Here is a 19574-nt window from a genome sequence, read left to right as displayed (position 1 = left end):
GCAGTCTTAGTAAATGTGGCCCCAGTGCACAGTAACTGACACTTAGCAAGAGCTTGGCAAATGTTTAATGAAGAAATGAACATGCGGACTTGGAGCAGTCATGGGATGCCGAGTCCACAGGAAACATTCTCTGGAGGCTGGAATACAAACTGGGGGGTGGAGATTGATATTGCCCCACCCCGCGCCCCACTCCAGCACCCACTGGGCACAGCAAGAAAAAATGAGGACATTGAAGGAGCAATCAGAGAGGTAGGAAAACAAAGACAACTAGTATTTCAAAATCTTGGAGTTTGGAAAAGTTTGGTGGCATCATCAAATGCCACAGAAATCACTTTGTGGTCACTGGGAGGTGTTTGGAGAGCCGGGCACGAGGACACCGAGTTTACTGATCTGTTGGCAGGGGAAGGTTAGCAGCGTGTGGCACTACAAAGCATCAGGAAGTGTCTGTCCAGGGTCAACAGCGGGACCCACCCTGCAAGCTCAGGCTCTGACCCAGCCTGGAAGAATGAGCCAGCTGAGCGGTGGACCTGAGACCAGAGGAGACTGGGAGTTGACTGGGGTTTTGGAAACCAAGAGAAAGTTTAAATATCCTTTGAAAGCACTTCCTCTCAATTTGCATAGACTTAAGGGCTGTGTTTGAATTACTTTTAAAGTGAAAAAGTCAACATGTGCTGCCATTAAACCAGAGGTTCTCAACCTGTGGGTCGCGACCCCTTTGGGGGTCGAACGACCCTTTCACAGGGGTCGCCTAAGACCATCGGAAAACACATATAGAATTACATATTGTTTTTGTTATTAATCACTATGCTTTAATTATGTTCAATTTGTAACAATGAAATTGGGGGTCACCACAACATGAGGAACTGTATTAAAGGGTCGCGGCATTAGGAAGGTTGAGAACCACTGCATTAAACAATTAAGAAAAGGATAGCCAATGAGTTGCAAGCTATTGGGATGGACTGCTAAGCTTATTTCGGCATTATTTTATTTTATTTGGCTTTCATGAACAATCTATCGCACTCCCACTGTGAGCGCTGGGGGTGGAGGAGGGGTGGGGGTGGGGGTGGAGGTGCTGCCGTGCACAGCCAGGGTTCAGTGAGCCTCGCGCTGTGTGGTGGGATAATCATAATCGAGCAGGTCTGAGGCAGGTGGGGTCCAGGACGATGAGAACCACGGGGCTTGTGATCCTCTGAGTTTGCTGGGAGAACTGGGTCGCCATCTTCTCCAGGCAGCTGCTGAATGTCCAATGGGAGTGATCCGGGTCCTGAGAAGAGGCTGCAACATGCTGGGAAGAGTGGGCTTCGCCACGTCGGGTAACTGTGTGACCAGCTCCTCTGCAAGGTCTGGCACAGAATGTGTGTAAGGTTCTCCGCTGGGTTTCAAGTAAAAACCAGAAGGCAGCTTGGGCTCCTGTGCAGAGTAGCGGAGTCCCAGCAAGGCAATCAGCCCATGTCGAAGGCTTCGAGGTGCTGGGCCGTGCAAGTTGTGTGGCATAAAGCACAGAGCTTCAGTCCTCTTTAAACTCATTGACTTACTGTAACGTTTGCAGTTTCCTAAGGGCTTTTTCTTTAGTGGACCATGAGAATGAGCCATGGGTCCTGCTGGAATTTGTCTAGTAGCCTGGTTACAGCTCCTTCATGTGATAAAGGAGGGCTCCGAATTCTGGACCTGCACCCCCTGGCAGCCCCACACAGCACGGATGTGGTGTTCTGCTCACTCAAAAGCTGCCCCAACTTTGTCAGAAGGAGCCAGCCGTGTGGAAGCACGGTGACAGCATGGTGCATAGAGCTCCTCCCATCCCAGGGCCCTGGCTATGCTGAAATACTGTTAAAATTCAAATTTCCAGAGAGCTTAGCAAGTAGATACATTGCTCAGGTCTAAATGCATGTCTGTAGGTACTGGTAGGTATGCAAGCAAGGTGTGTGTTCAATAAAACCCACAGGCTTCCTTTTTCTGATTTTTTGAAGGTCCTTTAAACTATCTGAAGGTCCGAGTGCCACTGGGTTTGTCAGAAAATCTTAAAATACAAAGAGGAGGCTTGGGTAGGGTTCTGGGGTCAAGGCCCTATGTGATACAGCCTAGCAACAAACTCACCAATACGTGATCAGGTGACGTGCCACAAGGTGGATTGGTGGCCTGAGAACTTGAATTAGACTAATTGAGAAAGGGAGGTGGAAGGACCTTTCAAACTAGTAACCATAGGAAGTCCTTGATACTAACTCCTCACAGGTCCCTTAGAAAATTTACTGAAATGGAAAAGAATGTTCATTCCATGTCTATAGACATTTCTGGAGAATACCACCACCCACGGCTTCCACTTCATCCTCTTAATTTTCACTGCTTTGGAAAATTTAGGATCTTGAAAATTCCTGGAACAAATAATCTGATTACATCTTTGGTGTTAAAAAGTTTTTCATAGACTATACACTAGGGCAAAGCAGCTAATTTAAAGCCTGTCATTTTGGAAGAACTTGTCAAATTCCTCCAGGAATGTTACAGGTGTGAGCTAAACTTATTGAAGGAGCTACATCCTGCCAAGCTGTTTACTTGGCTACGGGGGGAGCATGAGAGAAATTCCGGGGGAACCGCTCCAGGAGGTGGGACAATTACCTTTGTAGAACATCAGGTGCATTTATTTTAAGAGCTGCTTTTTCAGTCTTAGCCTTCAAGCTCTTTGGTGAACTCTCAATGTCAGGGATGGCTTTCTCCTACACATCTCACAATGCTGCACGTTATTTGCTGAATCATCAGTTACGCTGCTGGGCTGTGCACGTTCTTTTCTTGCATTAGACTAGCATTCATGATGACCCAGTTTCCCCAGAAATTAGCCTCCTCCCACCCCAAAATCTTGGGTGGATCATTGCTATTGCCCTATTAACACAAACATCGAAGTCAGTAATCCACCCGGAGAAGTCAAACCGTGAATCATAGATACATACCAAAATTCCAAGTCTAGCAATGTGCATCCTTGATCAGCTTCCACTGTGTCTAGAATTATACTGGCAGAAAAAGAGTCTACATGAAACGAAAGGTTTTTGCTGTTAAGAATTCTCTTCCATAAACAACGATCCGCCTGATCTATTTTTCTTTGTATGTACCTAACAAACATAAATATGTCAAAAAGAAAAGTGACCAAGAAATGAGGCTGGTGTGAGAAGAAATCACTGATTATGAAGGTCGTCAGATTCTCTGTGATACACAGGCCGGGGGCCACAGCCGCCACCTCGGCGGGGCCTTCGTCCGCAGCTGTTATTTGTGCTGTAGTGATTGTCAGGCCACGGGGACGGCCCAGTGACCAGCAATCACTGGAATGAAGGGGTGGGGGGGAAGGGAGGGGGCTGTGGAGCACAACCAAGGGTTACAAGCAGATTTCGGCACAAATAACAACTCCAACGTAACTGTTCCAAGTAGAGCATCCGACTGAGACCAGCTTTCCAAACAAATGACTCGTCAGAAGGAACAGGGGTGCTTGCTGGAGCAGACCAAAGGTTTATTCGGAATGACACAGCACTGAGAACATTATCGTTACAGATGATCTGTGAATACAGCATACATCACCTAGCTTACTGTAGGACAATCTGTGAAGATGAGCCGCATAAATATAAGGAGGTGGAAATATAGAGGAGCTTCTTTGTAAGGGTTCTTTTGGGGTGGGTTTCTAGGCCCCGTCATCTAGCCAATCTCTTAAAGGCAGAAGTTAGGAAGTTCGCTGCTCATCCCGACCAGCCTGCCTCCAGCCACAGCAGCCGGACACGTAGAGAATCAGGCTCTGCTTTCTCCAAAGGGTCAGCACCCCGAAAAATGCACGTGACGAACACAGATACTGTCGACTGTTTTGGCAATGGGGTGGCTGGTTTTGTTCTGAGGCAAAACTGCAACTGCAACTCCAGACAGAATAAGAGCAATGCATGTACCAATGACACTGGAGAGGCAAAGGGCTACAATGGAAAGAAAGCAACTATGCGTATGTCCTCTGGTGCATACACATAGATCCAGGAGTGATGGGAACTAGCTCGTGCACTGTGTCCATATATATGTATATATATATGTAGAGAGAGAGAGAGAGAGAGAGAGACAGAGGCGTGTTGGAAAAGAACACTGAAAACGTTTGCAGCACTTTCGTTTTAAACACAGTAAACTTGTAAGAGAGAGAGAGGAGCGTGCGCACGTGGGCACACCTGCCCTGGGGAATGACACAACCTGTACTACAGGATAATTCAGCACGTCTGCTGCAGGGCAGCCACTCCATACCACACACTTGGTACCACAAGTTAAGGTTCTGGTCTGGAGAAAGCTACTTTAGAATCGGTGGGAGGGGGTCAAGTACGAGAGTCTCCACAGCTCGGACACAGCACAAACAAACTTGTTCTGAATGACATGGCAACCAGCGAGGACTTTCTCCTTCATTTGCTTTTTTTTTTTCTTACACTTTTTTTTTTTTTTTTTTTTTTTTTTCCCTTTTTTTTTTTTTTTTTTTTTTGCACACATGCTCCATTGATATATCCTTCCAACCTGTATCTGGCATCAGTCTGCAAGTCACAAGAGTGTAATAGCAAAAGTGAATTCTTCAGGTTTTCATGAAGGTTTAGAAACCTCAAAACCAGGGTCTTCCTACAACCCCCTGGGCCCTACTCCAGGCGCTGGGTGAAGTTCTCTGGGAAGAGGCCTTTGTAGGTGGCGAGGTCTCTGTACTGGAGCCAGTCTGATTCCTTCACTCCCACCAGCCAGCCCGCATCCTGCAAGACAAAGACAGGGCTTTCAAGGTCCGAGCGCTGGGAAAACCTGCACTGTCAGCCATTAAACAAAGTGCTTTGTGTAGTTCGTGTCGTGGCTCTGCACCAACATGTTGGGTTACATGTAAACTGCTGGGCTGAGGTCCGTGGGAAGGCTGACTGAAGGTTGATATTAATATAATTTTGTATAAACTATAGTTAATTGATGGCAAACTGGATTATGACTTGAGTTAAGGAAAAGAAAAGGGTTAGAATTACAGCCAGCAAAGTTATTAAAGTGTGGCTCAGTGGTTGAGCGTCGACCTACGAACCAAGAGGTCACTGTTCATTGGCCTATGAACCAGGAGATTCCCAGTCAGGGCACATGCCTAGGTTGTGGGCTCGATCCCCAGCAGGGGGCGTGCAGAGGCAGCCGATCAAGATCAATGATCTCTGTCATCATTGATGTTTCTGTCCTTATTTCTCTCTCCTTCCCTCTCTAAAATCAGTTAATTATATACATATTTTTTAAAAAGAATGATAGCCAGCACAAAGAGAGGGACACATGTAAAAGGATGTCATGCACAGGAACATTTCTTGCCCTGTGGGTCACAGTGACAAAAAGGCTGGAGGACCCCTGGGTTAGAATATAGTGCTGACAAGGCCATCAAAGTTCTTGTATTTCATCCTGAACCACTTGCTAATAACGAACTCTGTCATTCCCTCAACTCACATCATGTAACCTAAATAAACCACACATACTGGGCTTATCAAATAATAACGGCTAGGTATGTTGCCTGATGTTACTGTTGTGTTATTGTTGCTGTTATAATAGCTATATTTTCAAGTTTATATAAAGTACAAAGCAGTTTGTTGTCATGATATTCTTGTTGGGAACATTCGTATATTCTTTATAAATTATTGCTTATAAACATGTATCTATTTTATGGAACTGCAGACATTTAGTCAAAGAAAGGTTAAATAACCCATCCGTGTGGTCATACGGCATGGGCGATGACATGTAAAACTGAGGAACGGAGGCGGCCGTCTGCCCTTGGCCTATGAAGATAAGCAGATCCTACTTGGGCAAAGCTGAGCTGAAGGAACAACATGAACATACAGACCATACGGAGCAAAGCTAGTGGGGAATGACTATCTTTATTATGTTAACCAATACACGAAAGAGATCCCTCTTAAGATGAAGGATGGCCAGATTTAATCTGAACCAATTCCCAATGAAGTTCAAGTACATCAGATAAATGGGAACTCAAAAATTAAAGAAGCTGAATACATTCTCTTGTGATATAATCTGAGACTATAAATTGATGCTTCTATAGAGAAGAAATATAAGCATTTAGACAGGCCAATTTCTGAAAGCAGAAATAATAATAGTGGGAAAATTTGACAATAAAATAACTGATAATATCCTAGGTGATGACAAAAATTATTCTCTTCAAAATTATGATGTTATATGTGTGAAGGACAAAGTTATACATAAAGTAAAAGATGATACCTAAATATTTTCTTTCCATTTTATTTTTAATTAAATTTATTGAGTAAGTGTACAAAAGGCCATGTTTCCCCCGCAAGTGTCTATATTTTATATTTGACTTTATTTACAATGAGTGAAAAATCTAATGGTGCCAAGCAGAGTCAAGCACTTTAAAATTGTTTCAACAAAGAACAAAAGTAAAGGACTGGCACAAACCTATAATCAAGATATCTGTAATACTCTCAATAAAAATAAATGCAATAAAAAGATATATTGCAAGACATATACCTGATATAAAATTTATATAGTAAATTGAACTATTATTAGCCAGTATCAATCTTTAGCTGAGGGAAATAGAAAAGTTAAATTTTAACTATTTAAAATATGTGGTAGACTAAGAATTTCCAATTTTGCTAATGGTAAAATAGCTTGTTGCAGACAAATGCTTCTGCACAGAGCAATTATAAGCTCTAGAAAAACTATATATTTTTATAGATCTAATATACATATGTATAGATATATGCACTTATTTTAATATAGAAATGACTTTGCTACAAAATATATAGTATAAAATATAAGTTTATATAATGGGCTTGTTATAAATAAAGGGGTTGTACTTATATAACAACCATTTGAAGGCACTGAGAGTCACCAAAAGCAGGCAGAAATCAGAGACGGTTTAATTCTTGAAAGTAGGGTGCTGCGCGGGTGGGATCTGTGCTGGTACAGCCTTCCCCCTGAGGGTTCTCCTCAGTCTGTGTGTTGCAGGGCATTCAGAAGATAGAGTTAAGGGCTGCCTGAGCAGCTGTACTTTTATGGGGGATATCTTGAAAAAAAAAAAAAAAGAGAGAGAGAGATACATGGAAAGTCCCTGAATACACGGAGAAGCTTCTATGAAATCCTAAGCTGCCCCCAAACTATGAATGCATAAGGGGGATGCCCAAGGAGCCTGGGGGAAGCAGGAAGGCTGGAAAAGATGAGTAGAGATTCTAATGAGTGGCGGGGAGGCAGAGTTTAGAGTTCAAACGCCATCAAATTAGGGGGCTTGATAAACCTGTCAGGATTTCTATTGAAATTCCAGATGGGGCATGTCTTAGAGGTAGAGACAATGGCCCAGGACTAAGATTTTATCCTAAGAGTATAGCAAACCTGAAACAGACCCACTCCAACAAAGTGAGTAAAAGAAACTTCCATGGATTCAAGGTAATTATCCAGTGGCTTGAATGCCTGCTGGAAGAAGTAATCTTCAGAGATAGAAAACAGAATCCAGACTCAATAATGAATTACCCACCGTAAGAAAATTTCCACAGGTGAGAAAAACAGGAAAATGTGACTTACTGACAAAAGTCAATCAATAGAAATGTGTCCTGGGATGGCCTAGCTTTTGGAATAGGCAGTGAGGAATTTAAAGCGGTCATTACAAATATAGTCATGGACTTAAATTAACAGATGGTGATAATGAGAATAGATAGGAAATCTCAGTAAAGAAATGAAAACTATATAACAGAACAACATAGACATTATAGAACTATGTAGATAATATCCTAGATAAAAAAGTCACAGGACAACCTTAACAACAAATTCAAAGTAGTGCAAAAAAGGGTCACTGCACTATAAAACAGAGTACCAGAGAGAAGAAAATACTGAACAAAAAAGAATAGTCTTAGACATAAAAAGTCCAACATATGTATAATTGTTTCTTAGAGAAAAAGAGAAGAAAGGAAAAAAGTAAGAAATAACAGCTGAAAATCTTTCAAATGTGGTGGAAAATAATCAGGATACAAGTCCAAGGAGCTCAGTGAACCTCAAGCAAGAAAAGTATGAAAAAACAAGACCTAAGCACTTTATAGTTGAAATGATGAAAACATGATGCTGGGAAGTTCTTAAAATCACTCAGGGAAATGTAATGACTGCTTTAAATTTCTCACTGCTAATTGCAAAAGCTAGACCATCCCAGGACACATTTCTATTGGTTAACTTTAATCAGTTAGTCACATTGTCCTGTTTTCACAGTATTAGCTGTGTAGAGACTGGAAAACAATGGAACACTATTTTAAAAGAGTGTCTGCATTTCCTGAAGACTGAATTTCAGAGAGACATCCCTAAAAAATGGATACATAATAAGAAATGGTCATCTATTTGTATGAAAAATAAACCATGTAATAGGTAATAGCATCCCAAACCTAAATTTTGTGATGTACTGTGGTCATAAGCCCTTAAATCCTCTTCAGCATCTCAGAAAATGCAAACAACTTCAGGAAGTCACTATGCCCAACTGAACCTTAGGAAAAAACCTATAGAGCTTCCAGCACTTTCCAATCTCATCCTTTACCTGGTCAGCTTCCGAATCGGAGGGCACCACCAATACCACGTCACCCCTTTGTAAGGTAAGCTCATCAGAATTTGCTGCCTCGAAATCGTGCAGTGCTTCCACCTGCAAGGTTGGAAAAGAACTGACTAATGTTAGGAAGAAAAACAGAGGTCAGGTCAAGCTCTCCCAGTCAGATGGTCCCCAGGCATCTCAATAGCGTCTCCAAGCTGATAACAATGAAGACCTGTATCTCCCCAAGGGAGGAGAAGGCTCCTGAAGGCAGAAAGGAAATCCTCTTCTTTACTCAATGCATCCTATTCTTACAGACTGAAACCAAGGCCCTTGGATGCATATTTAGTAATGCAATACCTTCTGCTAGCGCTGAAATGCCGTGCATTAATTAAAGTTTAATGCTTCATAATTTTGCTAGAGATTTGCATGTAATTATCACAGATGCTTTATTATTATTTTTGAACTAAAAATGCCTAGCTGAATGTTCCTCTAACCACAGCTTCTGTCGCATTGGGAAAACCGTCGCTTGCATGTTATAATGAAATCAGGATTTAATCAAATCCTGTGTCCAATCTCCTGTAAATAAACTTCCTTCTTTCCCTGTCCTACCTTTTAAACATGATAACCTATTTCTAGTTCCCTTTTTTGAAAGATTTCTTTAAACTTTAAGTATAGGAAATTTTTAAAAAGTAGAATAGTAAAATGAGCCCCGTTATGCAGCTTAAATAACGATCTATAATCACACCCAGGTTTATTTTTCCCGTGTCCCTCCCCTCAACCCTACCCATGATATTAAATAATCAGCTCTTAAAATGTGTTGTTTGCATGTAGAATCATAAAATGTCAGAGCTGGAAATTACTATCTTATCCCCAAATTCATTTTTCTGATGAGAATACTGACACCCAGAGAGAGGGGTTACGTGGTCAGTGAGGAGGTTGGAGGGCCCAGCCGGGCCCGGCCTCCAGTGGCAGCCTGCACCCTGATTCCTTGTTCTCTGACACAAAACACAGTGGGACACATGCCTTCACCTGCCACAGGCTTAGTGTTGTCTTCGCATAATTCATTCCTAAATGCATTATACCCACCCTGTCCCCCTGGGAGGTAGCAATGTAGCAGCAGTTACTGCCTAAGAAGCAGAGAGAAGAAAAAGACCACGACTCGTCAATCCCACCCCCACAAACAAAAATTTAATACTTCTTAAAAGACAAAGAGCTGAAATTTGACATGTAAAATCAAACGATGGGACTTATAATTCCCAACAATGTTCTATTACGGAGGATTCGCTGCCTTTCACAGGTGGTTGAAGCCTGTGTTTCTCGGTGTCTGCTGGGTTGGTTCTTGTAAGGACCCTTCAGTGTACGAAGGCTCTATGTGACCACTCGATGGCCTCTCTGAGCAAGACCTTCTGCCCACAAATTCTGGCCTCTTTTCTCTCTTCCTTTTCATAGAAGCCCATTAACATATTGATCCACTTTCTTTTAAAATATTCATTGGCGCCCTGCTCTGTGTCCTGCACTGTAACCAGATGCCAGCTTTGAATGGGTGACTCCTGTTTCCTGCCCTCGGAGGAGTGTGAGCAGGTGAGCCCAGCACGGGAGGCGCCCAGCCGGGAGCAGGTGAGCCCAGCACGGGAGGCCCCCACGGAGCCCTGTGGGGAGCAGAGGGCACTCAGGTGGAAGGCATGAACCCATCACTACCAAGGGGCACAGCGTTTAACTCTCCTTTGCTAAAAATGGAAAGACATCACTGTAGGTCCCTTGCCCACAGCACAGAAATCCTGCCCCGTTGCAATGTGATGTTGGGAGGGAGGGGAAAGCAGGCTAAAAATGGAAAGACATCACTGTAGGTCCCTTGCCCGCAGCACAGAAATCCTGCCCTGTTGCAATGTGATGTTGGGAGGGAGGGGAAAGCAGTACAGAAAAAAGAGTCTGTGTGGCAAAAAAAAGTAAAAGTAAAAATCGGGAAACCAAAGGTGTGAGCAGAAGGGCCTCAAAGCAAAGGAAGGACAACTGGCCGCCCGATTTAAAAAACGAAGAATGGAAAGACCTTGTAGAGGAAGCCGGGAGGCAGTTCCTGAGAGGCCTGGCTCGCAGGCGGAGCGGAGGGCTCGGGCTGGGAGTCCTCAGGGGCCTTCTGCTCAGCAGCCGGCTCGGGCACCTCGCTGGGGGGGCCTGGAAGGGCCGAGTCTTGAGTCGCCTCCTGGGACTCTGCACCTGTCATGATTTCGTGTGCTCCCTCCTCTTCGTTGTTGGAAGCGGGCTCTATGATGACCGCAGGGATGACCTTCTCCTGGGGAAAGAAAAACGTGGTGGTCCTTTGGAAACATCCTCCTTGCCACACCCTCCGTGGCTCCCAGGTTCCCCACCTCCCTCATCCCCCAAACCCGATGTAGGCTTTCTGGCCCTTGGGCCTTCTGCCTTGCAGGACCTTCCTTCTTTCTCTCTCTCCTGAGAGAGATACCCTTCGTGGGATGAATTTCTGGATCCTTGAACAATCACCCAGTTTGGAAAGAGTGAGGTTTCTGTGTGAACTGGGAGGAGGGATAGGAGGCTGCAGGGAGGGGGCGGAGTCATGGCGGGTGGAGGAGACAGTCCTGAAAGGAAATGCTGTGGGATTCCAAGGAGGGGCTCATTCTTGCCCTGGTCCATTTGCTTTTCTCCCAGAGTCTCATGGGACTCCCAGAGAGCCCGAAACCACACTGTCGGTAAAGATGTGGCCCCTGCTTGCTGGTTATGGTCAGAGCCACACCCCAGTCACAGTTTCCGGGATCATGACTCCCGCCGACCACTCCAACACTCTACTGTCTGGGGAAGTAGACCAGAGGATGAAGACCTCCCCCTTATGTTTTGACAAAGGTGAGAGCAAGGAGGGAGAGGGAGATTTAACTCACATAAGGAAAGTCTAGAGATATTGCTAGCTTTTCAGATTAATAATAATAATATAAGTTCTATATTCCCTCAGGTGTCAGTGGGCAAAAGCACTTCCATTCTTCAATTTGGAGAAAATAATACACTCCTTCAACAAGTATAACAATATGTACAAAAGTATTCCTGGCACAGTGACAAGGAAATATTACAATGAATAGAATTGAGTTCTTTCTCCAAACACCAATGCTACTTGCTGGGTTTCTAGTGGGAGGAAAGGGGCAATTCAGTTTCAAACTTCGAGTAACCCTGGAGAGACTTCTGGAAACTTACTATGAGTAAAATAATCAGAGAAATGGAAAGCATACATGAAGCCCACTCTTCACGGTTAACCTTCTAGAAAGTAGAGGATCCCAGCATGGGGGTTGGGAGAGCTGTGCTTGCTCTGGCCCCTGGGCTTGAGGCTCCACAGTCTGGGCTTAGGTGGCTGTGCTGCCTTTGAGCACTGGTCTGAGAAAGCCAGACCCGGGCGAAGCCCAGCTTCACGTATGTGTCCGAAGGCTCACATGACCCACTTTCCTTTTGAAAGTGCAACATAAGGATGGGCTTTTGGTAAAAGAAGTCTAATTTGGGGTGAATTTGGAGGTACTCTAATAATAATAACCACCACAAATTAATAACCATAGCAACATGATTTAAGTATTAATATTGGGTTCTCAGCATGTGGTTGGCACCAGGCTAAGCACTTTACGGCCATTTTCTCACATAATCCACACATTTCCTCACATTATTCTATTATATTCCCTTTCTCCTGCCTCCACTCTCATCCTTTTTGTCGTCCGTGCTTCATTCTTTTCTCCATCACTTTACTGCATCGTCTCCTTTACCTCTATCTGTGCTTAATTTCAGCCCAGTCACCGTAGCCCTGGGGGCTTGCGTGGAACCCCAGAATACTGACACTGAGAAAATGGTGTGGCCACCCTTTCTGAGAATTTCCATCCCCTCTCCCTGCCCCGCCCTCTCCGGCCCCCGCAGAGCAGCATGCCACAAAATGGCTACAAACCTATTCCGCATCCAAGAGTTATGGCCATTAACCAATAGACAGAGCATGCCAACGGGCACATCCCCCAGCACCCCCACGTCACCAGGCACTTACCTGAGGCGCTGCCCTTTCTGTTTCCTCTGGTTGACCTCTGTCACTGTCTGCAACCTCTGCAGTTTCGGTATCAGCCTTGGGCTCCTCTAAACTTGCTCCTTCCCCAGCAGGGAGCGCTGCCTCCGGCTCCTTCTCTGCTTCCTCTGCCGGGGCGCCCTCTGCTGCCGGCACGGAGGTTGCATCGGTCAGGTCAGCATCAGCGCCAGGTAGGACCTGCAAACCAGAACCAACAGGAGGGGTGTGTCTCCGGGGCCGCAGCAAGAGTCAGACTCGGCTCTCTCTTCTCTCCCCTCCGCTGAGGCTCATCAGATGTTGAAGCTTTCTTTATAGTCTACGGAGGCCTAGGATTTAGGGACAGCAAGCAGACTGCCATCTGTTTGGCAAAACTCCAACTCTTTTTTTTAAAAAAAAAATATACTTTTATTGATTTCAGAAAGGAAGGGAGAGGGAGAGAAAGATAGAAACATCAATGATGAGAGAGAATCATTGCTTGGCTGCCTCCTGCACGCCCCCTACTGGGGATCAAGCCCCGCAACTCGGGCATGTGCCCTTGACTGGAATCGAACCTGGGACCCTTCAGTCCGCAGGATGACGCTCTATCCACTGAGCTAAACCAGCGAGGGCAATACTCATGTTCTTAGAAATTTACTTCCTTCTTTTATGAGAATTCCTTATTATGAGAATTTGGCTCTCCAAAGTGTACAATGATTCAAAGTAGTGTCACTAGCCACTGTGTAGCAGTTATTTCTCTTTTTCTACCCTGTCATTAAAGTACATAGGTTTCAGAAAAGTAATCCTTTCACCTGAATTGAGGCATACTTATTTGAAGTGAATTATAAATGTTGATAATTTTTGAAGTGGGAAAACAGATTTATATTTGGTGGATGACTAAACATTTCCATAATAGACATTTATGTAAGAGAATTGCACCTCTTGTTTTAAAGAAACATTGACCTTTTAATGGAGATTATTGGTGCCGTTGAACATAAATTAGGAGGGTATCTTGATTCCAAGAATACTGAACAATTCCTTGTAGTTTTATTGTTGGAGAAATGAACAAGCTTCTTCAGGACCCTGAGGACCTCGCCAAGTTTCTTCACATCAGAATCTATACCTAAAGACTGCACACACAATGGCTTACCTGTGGGCTTAAATTCAAGAAGCAAGCTGTGTTGCCACAATTCTAAGTTATTTGTGATTTCTATCTGTCTGGAAAATCACACTATGGAGTGTCCATCCCACCGGTTTCCATAGCTTCACACCAGACGGACTCTATGTACATGCAGACAGTGTGAACTGACAGTGAGTACCAGCACGTGCACACTTGCACACATACATGTTGCCACACATCTGAAAGCAGCCACCATCATATCTGATAGGCTATTCCTCCAAGTGATTATACACAAATCCTTCCATACATATATGTTCCAAGAACATACAACTAGTAATTGGATTTTATTCTCAACTGAACTGATATAGCTTCAGAGAGAATATATTTCTGTGAAGCATCGGTGGTGTTCCCAAAGGTAATTTTCTAACCCTCTCCATACAAATAGAATGTTAACCACGAATTCCTTATTTACCCCTACGGCTCTATACACCTATCAACTTGACCCTATCAAATTTCACTATCATAAGATACACATGTTATCTTTCCTTTGGTAAGTGGTTTAAACCGGCTTCCTTGGCTGGATTTGATATAGACTTGACAGCGTGGCTGCTGTGATGCCAGCCACCAGCAGGTGGAGGCCAAGTGCACGGTTTCTCTGTGCTCTGACTTTCCTTGACCTCATAGGAGCCAATTGCGGGTCAGCAATTGACCTGATCTCTCTCTCTCTCTCTCTCTCTCTCTCTCTCTCTCTCTCACACACACACACACACACACTCACTCACAGGCATAGACCATGTGGAAAACAGTTGATAAGAATGATGGCAAATCAAAATCACCAAAATATTGGCATTAACAATGCTAGTAGAGTCAGGATGCCAAGGAAACTGCCACTTGACAAGGGAGAGGAAAAAGGCAAATAATTTGAATGACCTACTTAGGGAAGGGAAGAAATTAACAGTCCTCCATCCTTCTCTGAGTCCATGAGTGATGACTTCTGATTTCTCTAGTCAGATTTTACAGAGCCTATAGACCCCTGCAGAAAGAGAGGCGTGCCCACTGCCTAGATCCCCTCCCTCTTTCTGCCTCTGGCTTTGCTCTGATAATCAGTGGTGCCCAATTCTCCCTTTATGTCTGGGATCTGTGCCACATTTTCTGCTCTTACCAACGTATTTCCACAGCATATTTACTGACTGCAATAATAGAACAACATTAAAATACAACGGTAAACAAGAATCCTTTTGCTCAGATTAAGTGTTAACGCTAGATAAAATCAAGGCAAGGTTGAAAAAGTTTTCAGTAATAGGGTTATTCCTCTTTTATTATATTTATGCATTCCAACTTGTTAGCTACTTGTAGATTTAGAAAAGTAAAACATTTTCTAGACTTTCCTTGCTACCGTAGATGTTATTTGTACCTGCTAGGAAAAAAAACATAATGATTAATGACTATTTTTTTAATGTATTATCTAGGGAGACCAGGGGACTGAAACCACTCAAAGTATGTCAAGCCTTTGTTATTCAATGTTATTATATTTTCCTCTTCACTCCAAATGTTAAGGGATACGCCATTATCTTATCTTCTGCCAAAACTATACTATCTGTTGGCCAAATATATTTATAGTGGAAAACATTTAATGCAAAGATGAATTTAAAAAATTTCTAGCTGCCCTTAGGCACATGTTGTTTACCTGTGTGCCCAAGTCCCGGACTATTGCCAATGTGCACCTCAATCACACAGAAACCACAAGGGTCAGCAGGGGACCCATCTTTGAGATGGTGAGCGGTTCTCACTTTCTCACTCAGATCTGACAGCTTCACCACTTGGCTCCAACAGTCTCCTTGGTGGGAAGTGATAGGGTTATGGCAATCCTGTCAGAGTCCGTTTAAACACCTCGCTGCATTAGAAGTTTTTCTGGAAGTGGGATGAAATTGATGCAATGCAACAATGGCCTCAGTAGCCTGCAAAGCAGGGAACACAACTTGCTGACAGAAACACAAGCAGTCAGTCCCTCAGGAGATGGTGTCATGAAAGCAAATCAACGAGGATGAGACCCCAAACAAGTAGGAGTGGGACTGGCTGCAGGAGAGGCTGTAATCTCTGGGATCTGTTTAATTGATTGCTTTATTTTACTTCTTCATTGTGTTACTTCCTTGGCAATATGATCTCTGAACAATGCCTGGAAAGCAGCTTGCCACTCGTGTCACTGGTCTAGATGACAACTGCAGAGTCCCTAGTATGAAATTCCATACTTTTCTATAGGGCAGGTTATTTTAACTGAAAATAGGTCTTTTCTCTGATTAAAAAATAATGATGTCACCGGTTTAAAAATAAAAGAAATAATTTAATGGTAAGATTTTGAGGTATTTATTTTTATTCATTTCTATGCAGACAGGGGCTTTATTTGTCTATTTAATTTACAACATGTAGATGATGTTTCATAGAAAAATTCTATCAATAGCTATATAACACTTTATTGCCTTTTCTATTTAACAGGTTATTTAACAGTTGTCCTGTAATTGAACTAGTTGGTTTCCAGTTCTTAGAACTGTTATAAACACGGTGAGAAAAATCTTGGTTTGTAACCATATTTACAACAATTTTATGAGCTATACACTTAAATAATTTAACTAGCCCTGGCCTGTGTGGCTCAGTTGATTGAGCATCATCCCATGCACGTGAAGGTCACCAGTTTGATTCCTGGTCAGCACCATGCCCAGGTTATGAGTTCGATCCCCAGTAGGGGGTGTGCAGGAGGCAGCTAATGATGTTTCTCTCTCTCTCCCTCCATTTACAACAATTTTATGAGCTATACACTTAAATAATTTAACTAGCCCTGGCCTGTGTGGCTCAGTTGATTGAGCATCATCCCATGCACGTGAAGGTCACCAGTTTGATTCCTGGTCAGCACCATGCCCAGGTTATGAGTTCGATCCCCAGTAGGGGGTGTGCAGGAGGCAGCTAATGATGTTTCTCTCTCCCCCTCTCCTTTTCTTTCTCTCACTCAAAATAAATCATTTAAATACTAAACATGCTCCCCTTTTTTTTGGTGATGTCCTACATAAGGACTTTTGGGGAAGGGTTGCCCAAATTTTTATTATGGAAAAAAGTCAACAGTGAGAAAAATTTCAAGGATCATACAGTACACATCCAAGTACCCAGCACCTAGGATCCCCAACGGACATGTTGCTACATTTGTTTCATCACATCTTCCCATCTGTCCACACTGACTTTTTTTAAAAATTCTCACCCAAGGATACTTTTCCATTAATTTTTAGAGAGAGTGGAAGAGAGAGAGGGAAAGACAGAGAAATATCAATGTGAAACACATCTATTGGTTGCCTCCTGCATGAGTCCGACCAGGGCGTGGGTCAGGGAGGAGCCTGCAACCAAGGTACGTACCCTTGACTGGAATTGAACCCGGGACCCTATGGTCCACAGGCCAATGCTCTATCCACTGAGCCAAACCAGCTAGGGCCACACTGATTTTGATTCATCGTTCAGTCAATCATGATACATCTTCAAAAAACGATTTTCAGGAGTTCTATGGATGCTATATACCTTAAATATTTGGTAACGTTTCCCTGCTGCTTTCAAACATGATTGACTACTGCCTTTAGAATTGTTAAAATGTGGGTTTTTGCACTAAAAATCTGTATGTCCTTCTGACGTTTAGTATTGGGAAGGACAGATCTGAGGCCTAATTATTGTTGTTTTGTAGTGCATTTTCTCCACAATCTATATGTTTGCAGAACTTCTTTTGCAAGCTTCAAATTTAAAAATTTTAAAGGCTAACATTTAGGTGCCAGTCCCTCATGAATTTTGCCCTTTTTTTGGTGATTCTCAGGATCTGCATGCAGGATTTCCTTCAGCCAGGGAAGTCCAGCTGGAGCACGGGCTACTGTGCTTCCACTCCCTCCCCGACAGCGTTTCCGGAGGAGCAGTAACTACCCAGGAGCTGTGTCCTCAGTCTCCGGGCTCCCGCCAACCTCCTCTGCTTGTGCTTTTCCTCTCTGTGTTGGGTGAGCTCCTCCAGTTTCTCCTCATAGCGTGACTCACCACACGGCTGCCGCCGGTTTACCCTCTCAGGCAAGTTTTATTTCCAATCTGTCATCCCCGAGACCCCTTCTCATCTACCTCACGAGCAACTCTTTTTATCTCATGGAGGTTGCCTTACCTCATCTTTCATTTCTTGTTTCAAATAATCAAGGTCCTCTTGAATTTTGCTGATAACAAAAGGAAGACATTTTTTCAAATTTTTCTGCTGTATTTTCGGTAATTTTTGTTGTTGTTGTTCTCCAAAGAAAATTTTGACTCTGTATCTATTATGCAATGCTTTCCTTCCATTGTATTCCTTTCTCTATAGGCCCTATGCTTTGTTATGTGTTTGTTATCGGAAATTAAAATACATTTTATGTGTTTGTGTAGTTATCTAAAATGAGGTAAAATCTCTCCAGGCCGGATGTATAAAGTAGACATGGAAACATTTGTTCCATTTGACTCTCCTTCTGGGGACTTGTAGATATCCTTTCAGAATAGGACAGTGATGGCGAACCTTTTGAGCTCGGCGTGTCAGCATTTTGAAAAACCCTAACTTAACCCTGGTGCCGTGTCACATATAGAAATTTTTTGATATTTGCAACCATAGTAAAACAAAGGTTTATATTTTTGATATTTATTTTATAGATTTAAATGCCATTTAACAAAGAAAAATCAACCAAAAAAAAATGAGTTCGCGTGTCACCTCTGACACGCGTGTCATAGGTTCGCCATCACTGGAATAGGAGGTGGGGCAGGTTCATCAGGTGTCTATACCCAACCATCTGTCTTGAATCCCCCTAATATTTGTCACAAGCTGTACTGGTGTGTGAGTATCAGCTCTAGATGACCCGGAGGCTTCAGAAAACTGCTTCCACATTCATGGGGGCGGCCCCAGATGCCAGCTGTCTTCTATCTAGGGTGGGGATGGGTGAAAAGCTCACATATTTCTCCATACCAGGCTTAGTTATTACACTTTAAGAACCATTTCCTGCCTTGGTTTGTGAAAAATTCTCCCGGGCTAGCCTAATATTTCTAGAATATAGTACTCTTGAAGTTTTGACTTCCTTTGTATATTTAAGTGTGAAGAGCATTAAAATGAACAAAAAACAACCCTGGTAAGAGTGAATCTGATACCATTTTTGTGATTTATTCTTTAATACTTTCAGTTTTCTCATACACTCTTCATTTACGTGCGCCTGGGATGCACTTCATTTCATTAAAATTCTCCTGGGGTAAATGCCACAAGGGGTAAGTAGAGAATACAAGATACATAGATTTTTAAATTTTAGCTAAGACATGGTTCTTCTGTGGCTAAAGGGCATAGAGTCAGAGAGCATCCGTTGTCTGACTTTTGCTCTTGGCAGAGGTGCTCGGTCAAAAGATCACTGAATTCTGGGCTCACCTGTGTCCCCCGAACATGGAGTGTGATCTTTCTGAGCCACAGCCAGGCTTTCAATATATTGTAGCCCGTGAGGGAAACTGACATTTACTAGGAATCTACAGCTTTCCAGGCATCTCCCAGGTGTTTGACATTTACAGCACATTACTCACCCAGCAACCCTATCAGATAGCATTCCCATTTCCTAGACCAGTGGTTCTCAACCTTGGCTGCACATTAGAACCACCTGGGGATCTTTTTAAAATCCTGACCTGGGAGTCTTTTTAAAATCCTGATTTCTGGGCCTCATCCTCCGGAAATTCTGTTTCTTTGTTATGGGGTGGGGCCACAAAATTAGTAACAAAGAAACAGAATTTCCGGAGGATGAGGCCCAGAAATCAGGATTTTAAAAAGATTCCCAGGTGATTCTAATGTGCAGCCAAGGTTGAGAACCACTGTCCTAGACAAGTCAAATAATACTTACAGTTGAAGTAACTCA

General features: G+C 43.3%; 1 protein-coding gene across 2 annotated transcripts in view; it reads right to left on the bottom strand.

The window, feature by feature from the left end:
• Window positions 1–3466: 3466 nt before the first annotated feature.
• AMPH (amphiphysin) overlaps window positions 3467–19574 on the bottom strand; it is a 92840-nt gene continuing 76732 nt past the window's right edge. For both annotated transcript variants that reach the window (XM_014534375.1, XM_014534376.1), the window contains exons 18-21: window positions 12549–12761; window positions 10575–10817; window positions 8537–8638; window positions 3467–4736 (exon numbers count right to left, since the gene is read on the bottom strand). In XM_014534375.1, the coding sequence (XP_014389861.1) occupies window positions 4629–4736; window positions 8537–8638; window positions 10575–10817; window positions 12549–12761 (666 nt within the window). In that variant the 3' untranslated portion in view covers window positions 3467–4628. The remainder of the gene's footprint in view (window positions 4737–8536; window positions 8639–10574; window positions 10818–12548; window positions 12762–19574) is intronic.

Source organism: Myotis brandtii, unplaced genomic scaffold (assembly GCF_000412655.1).
Source record: "Myotis brandtii unplaced genomic scaffold, ASM41265v1 scaffold1298, whole genome shotgun sequence".
NCBI lineage: Eukaryota > Metazoa > Chordata > Mammalia > Chiroptera > Vespertilionidae > Myotis > Myotis brandtii.
This window is presented reverse-complemented; position numbering and strand designations above follow the sequence as displayed.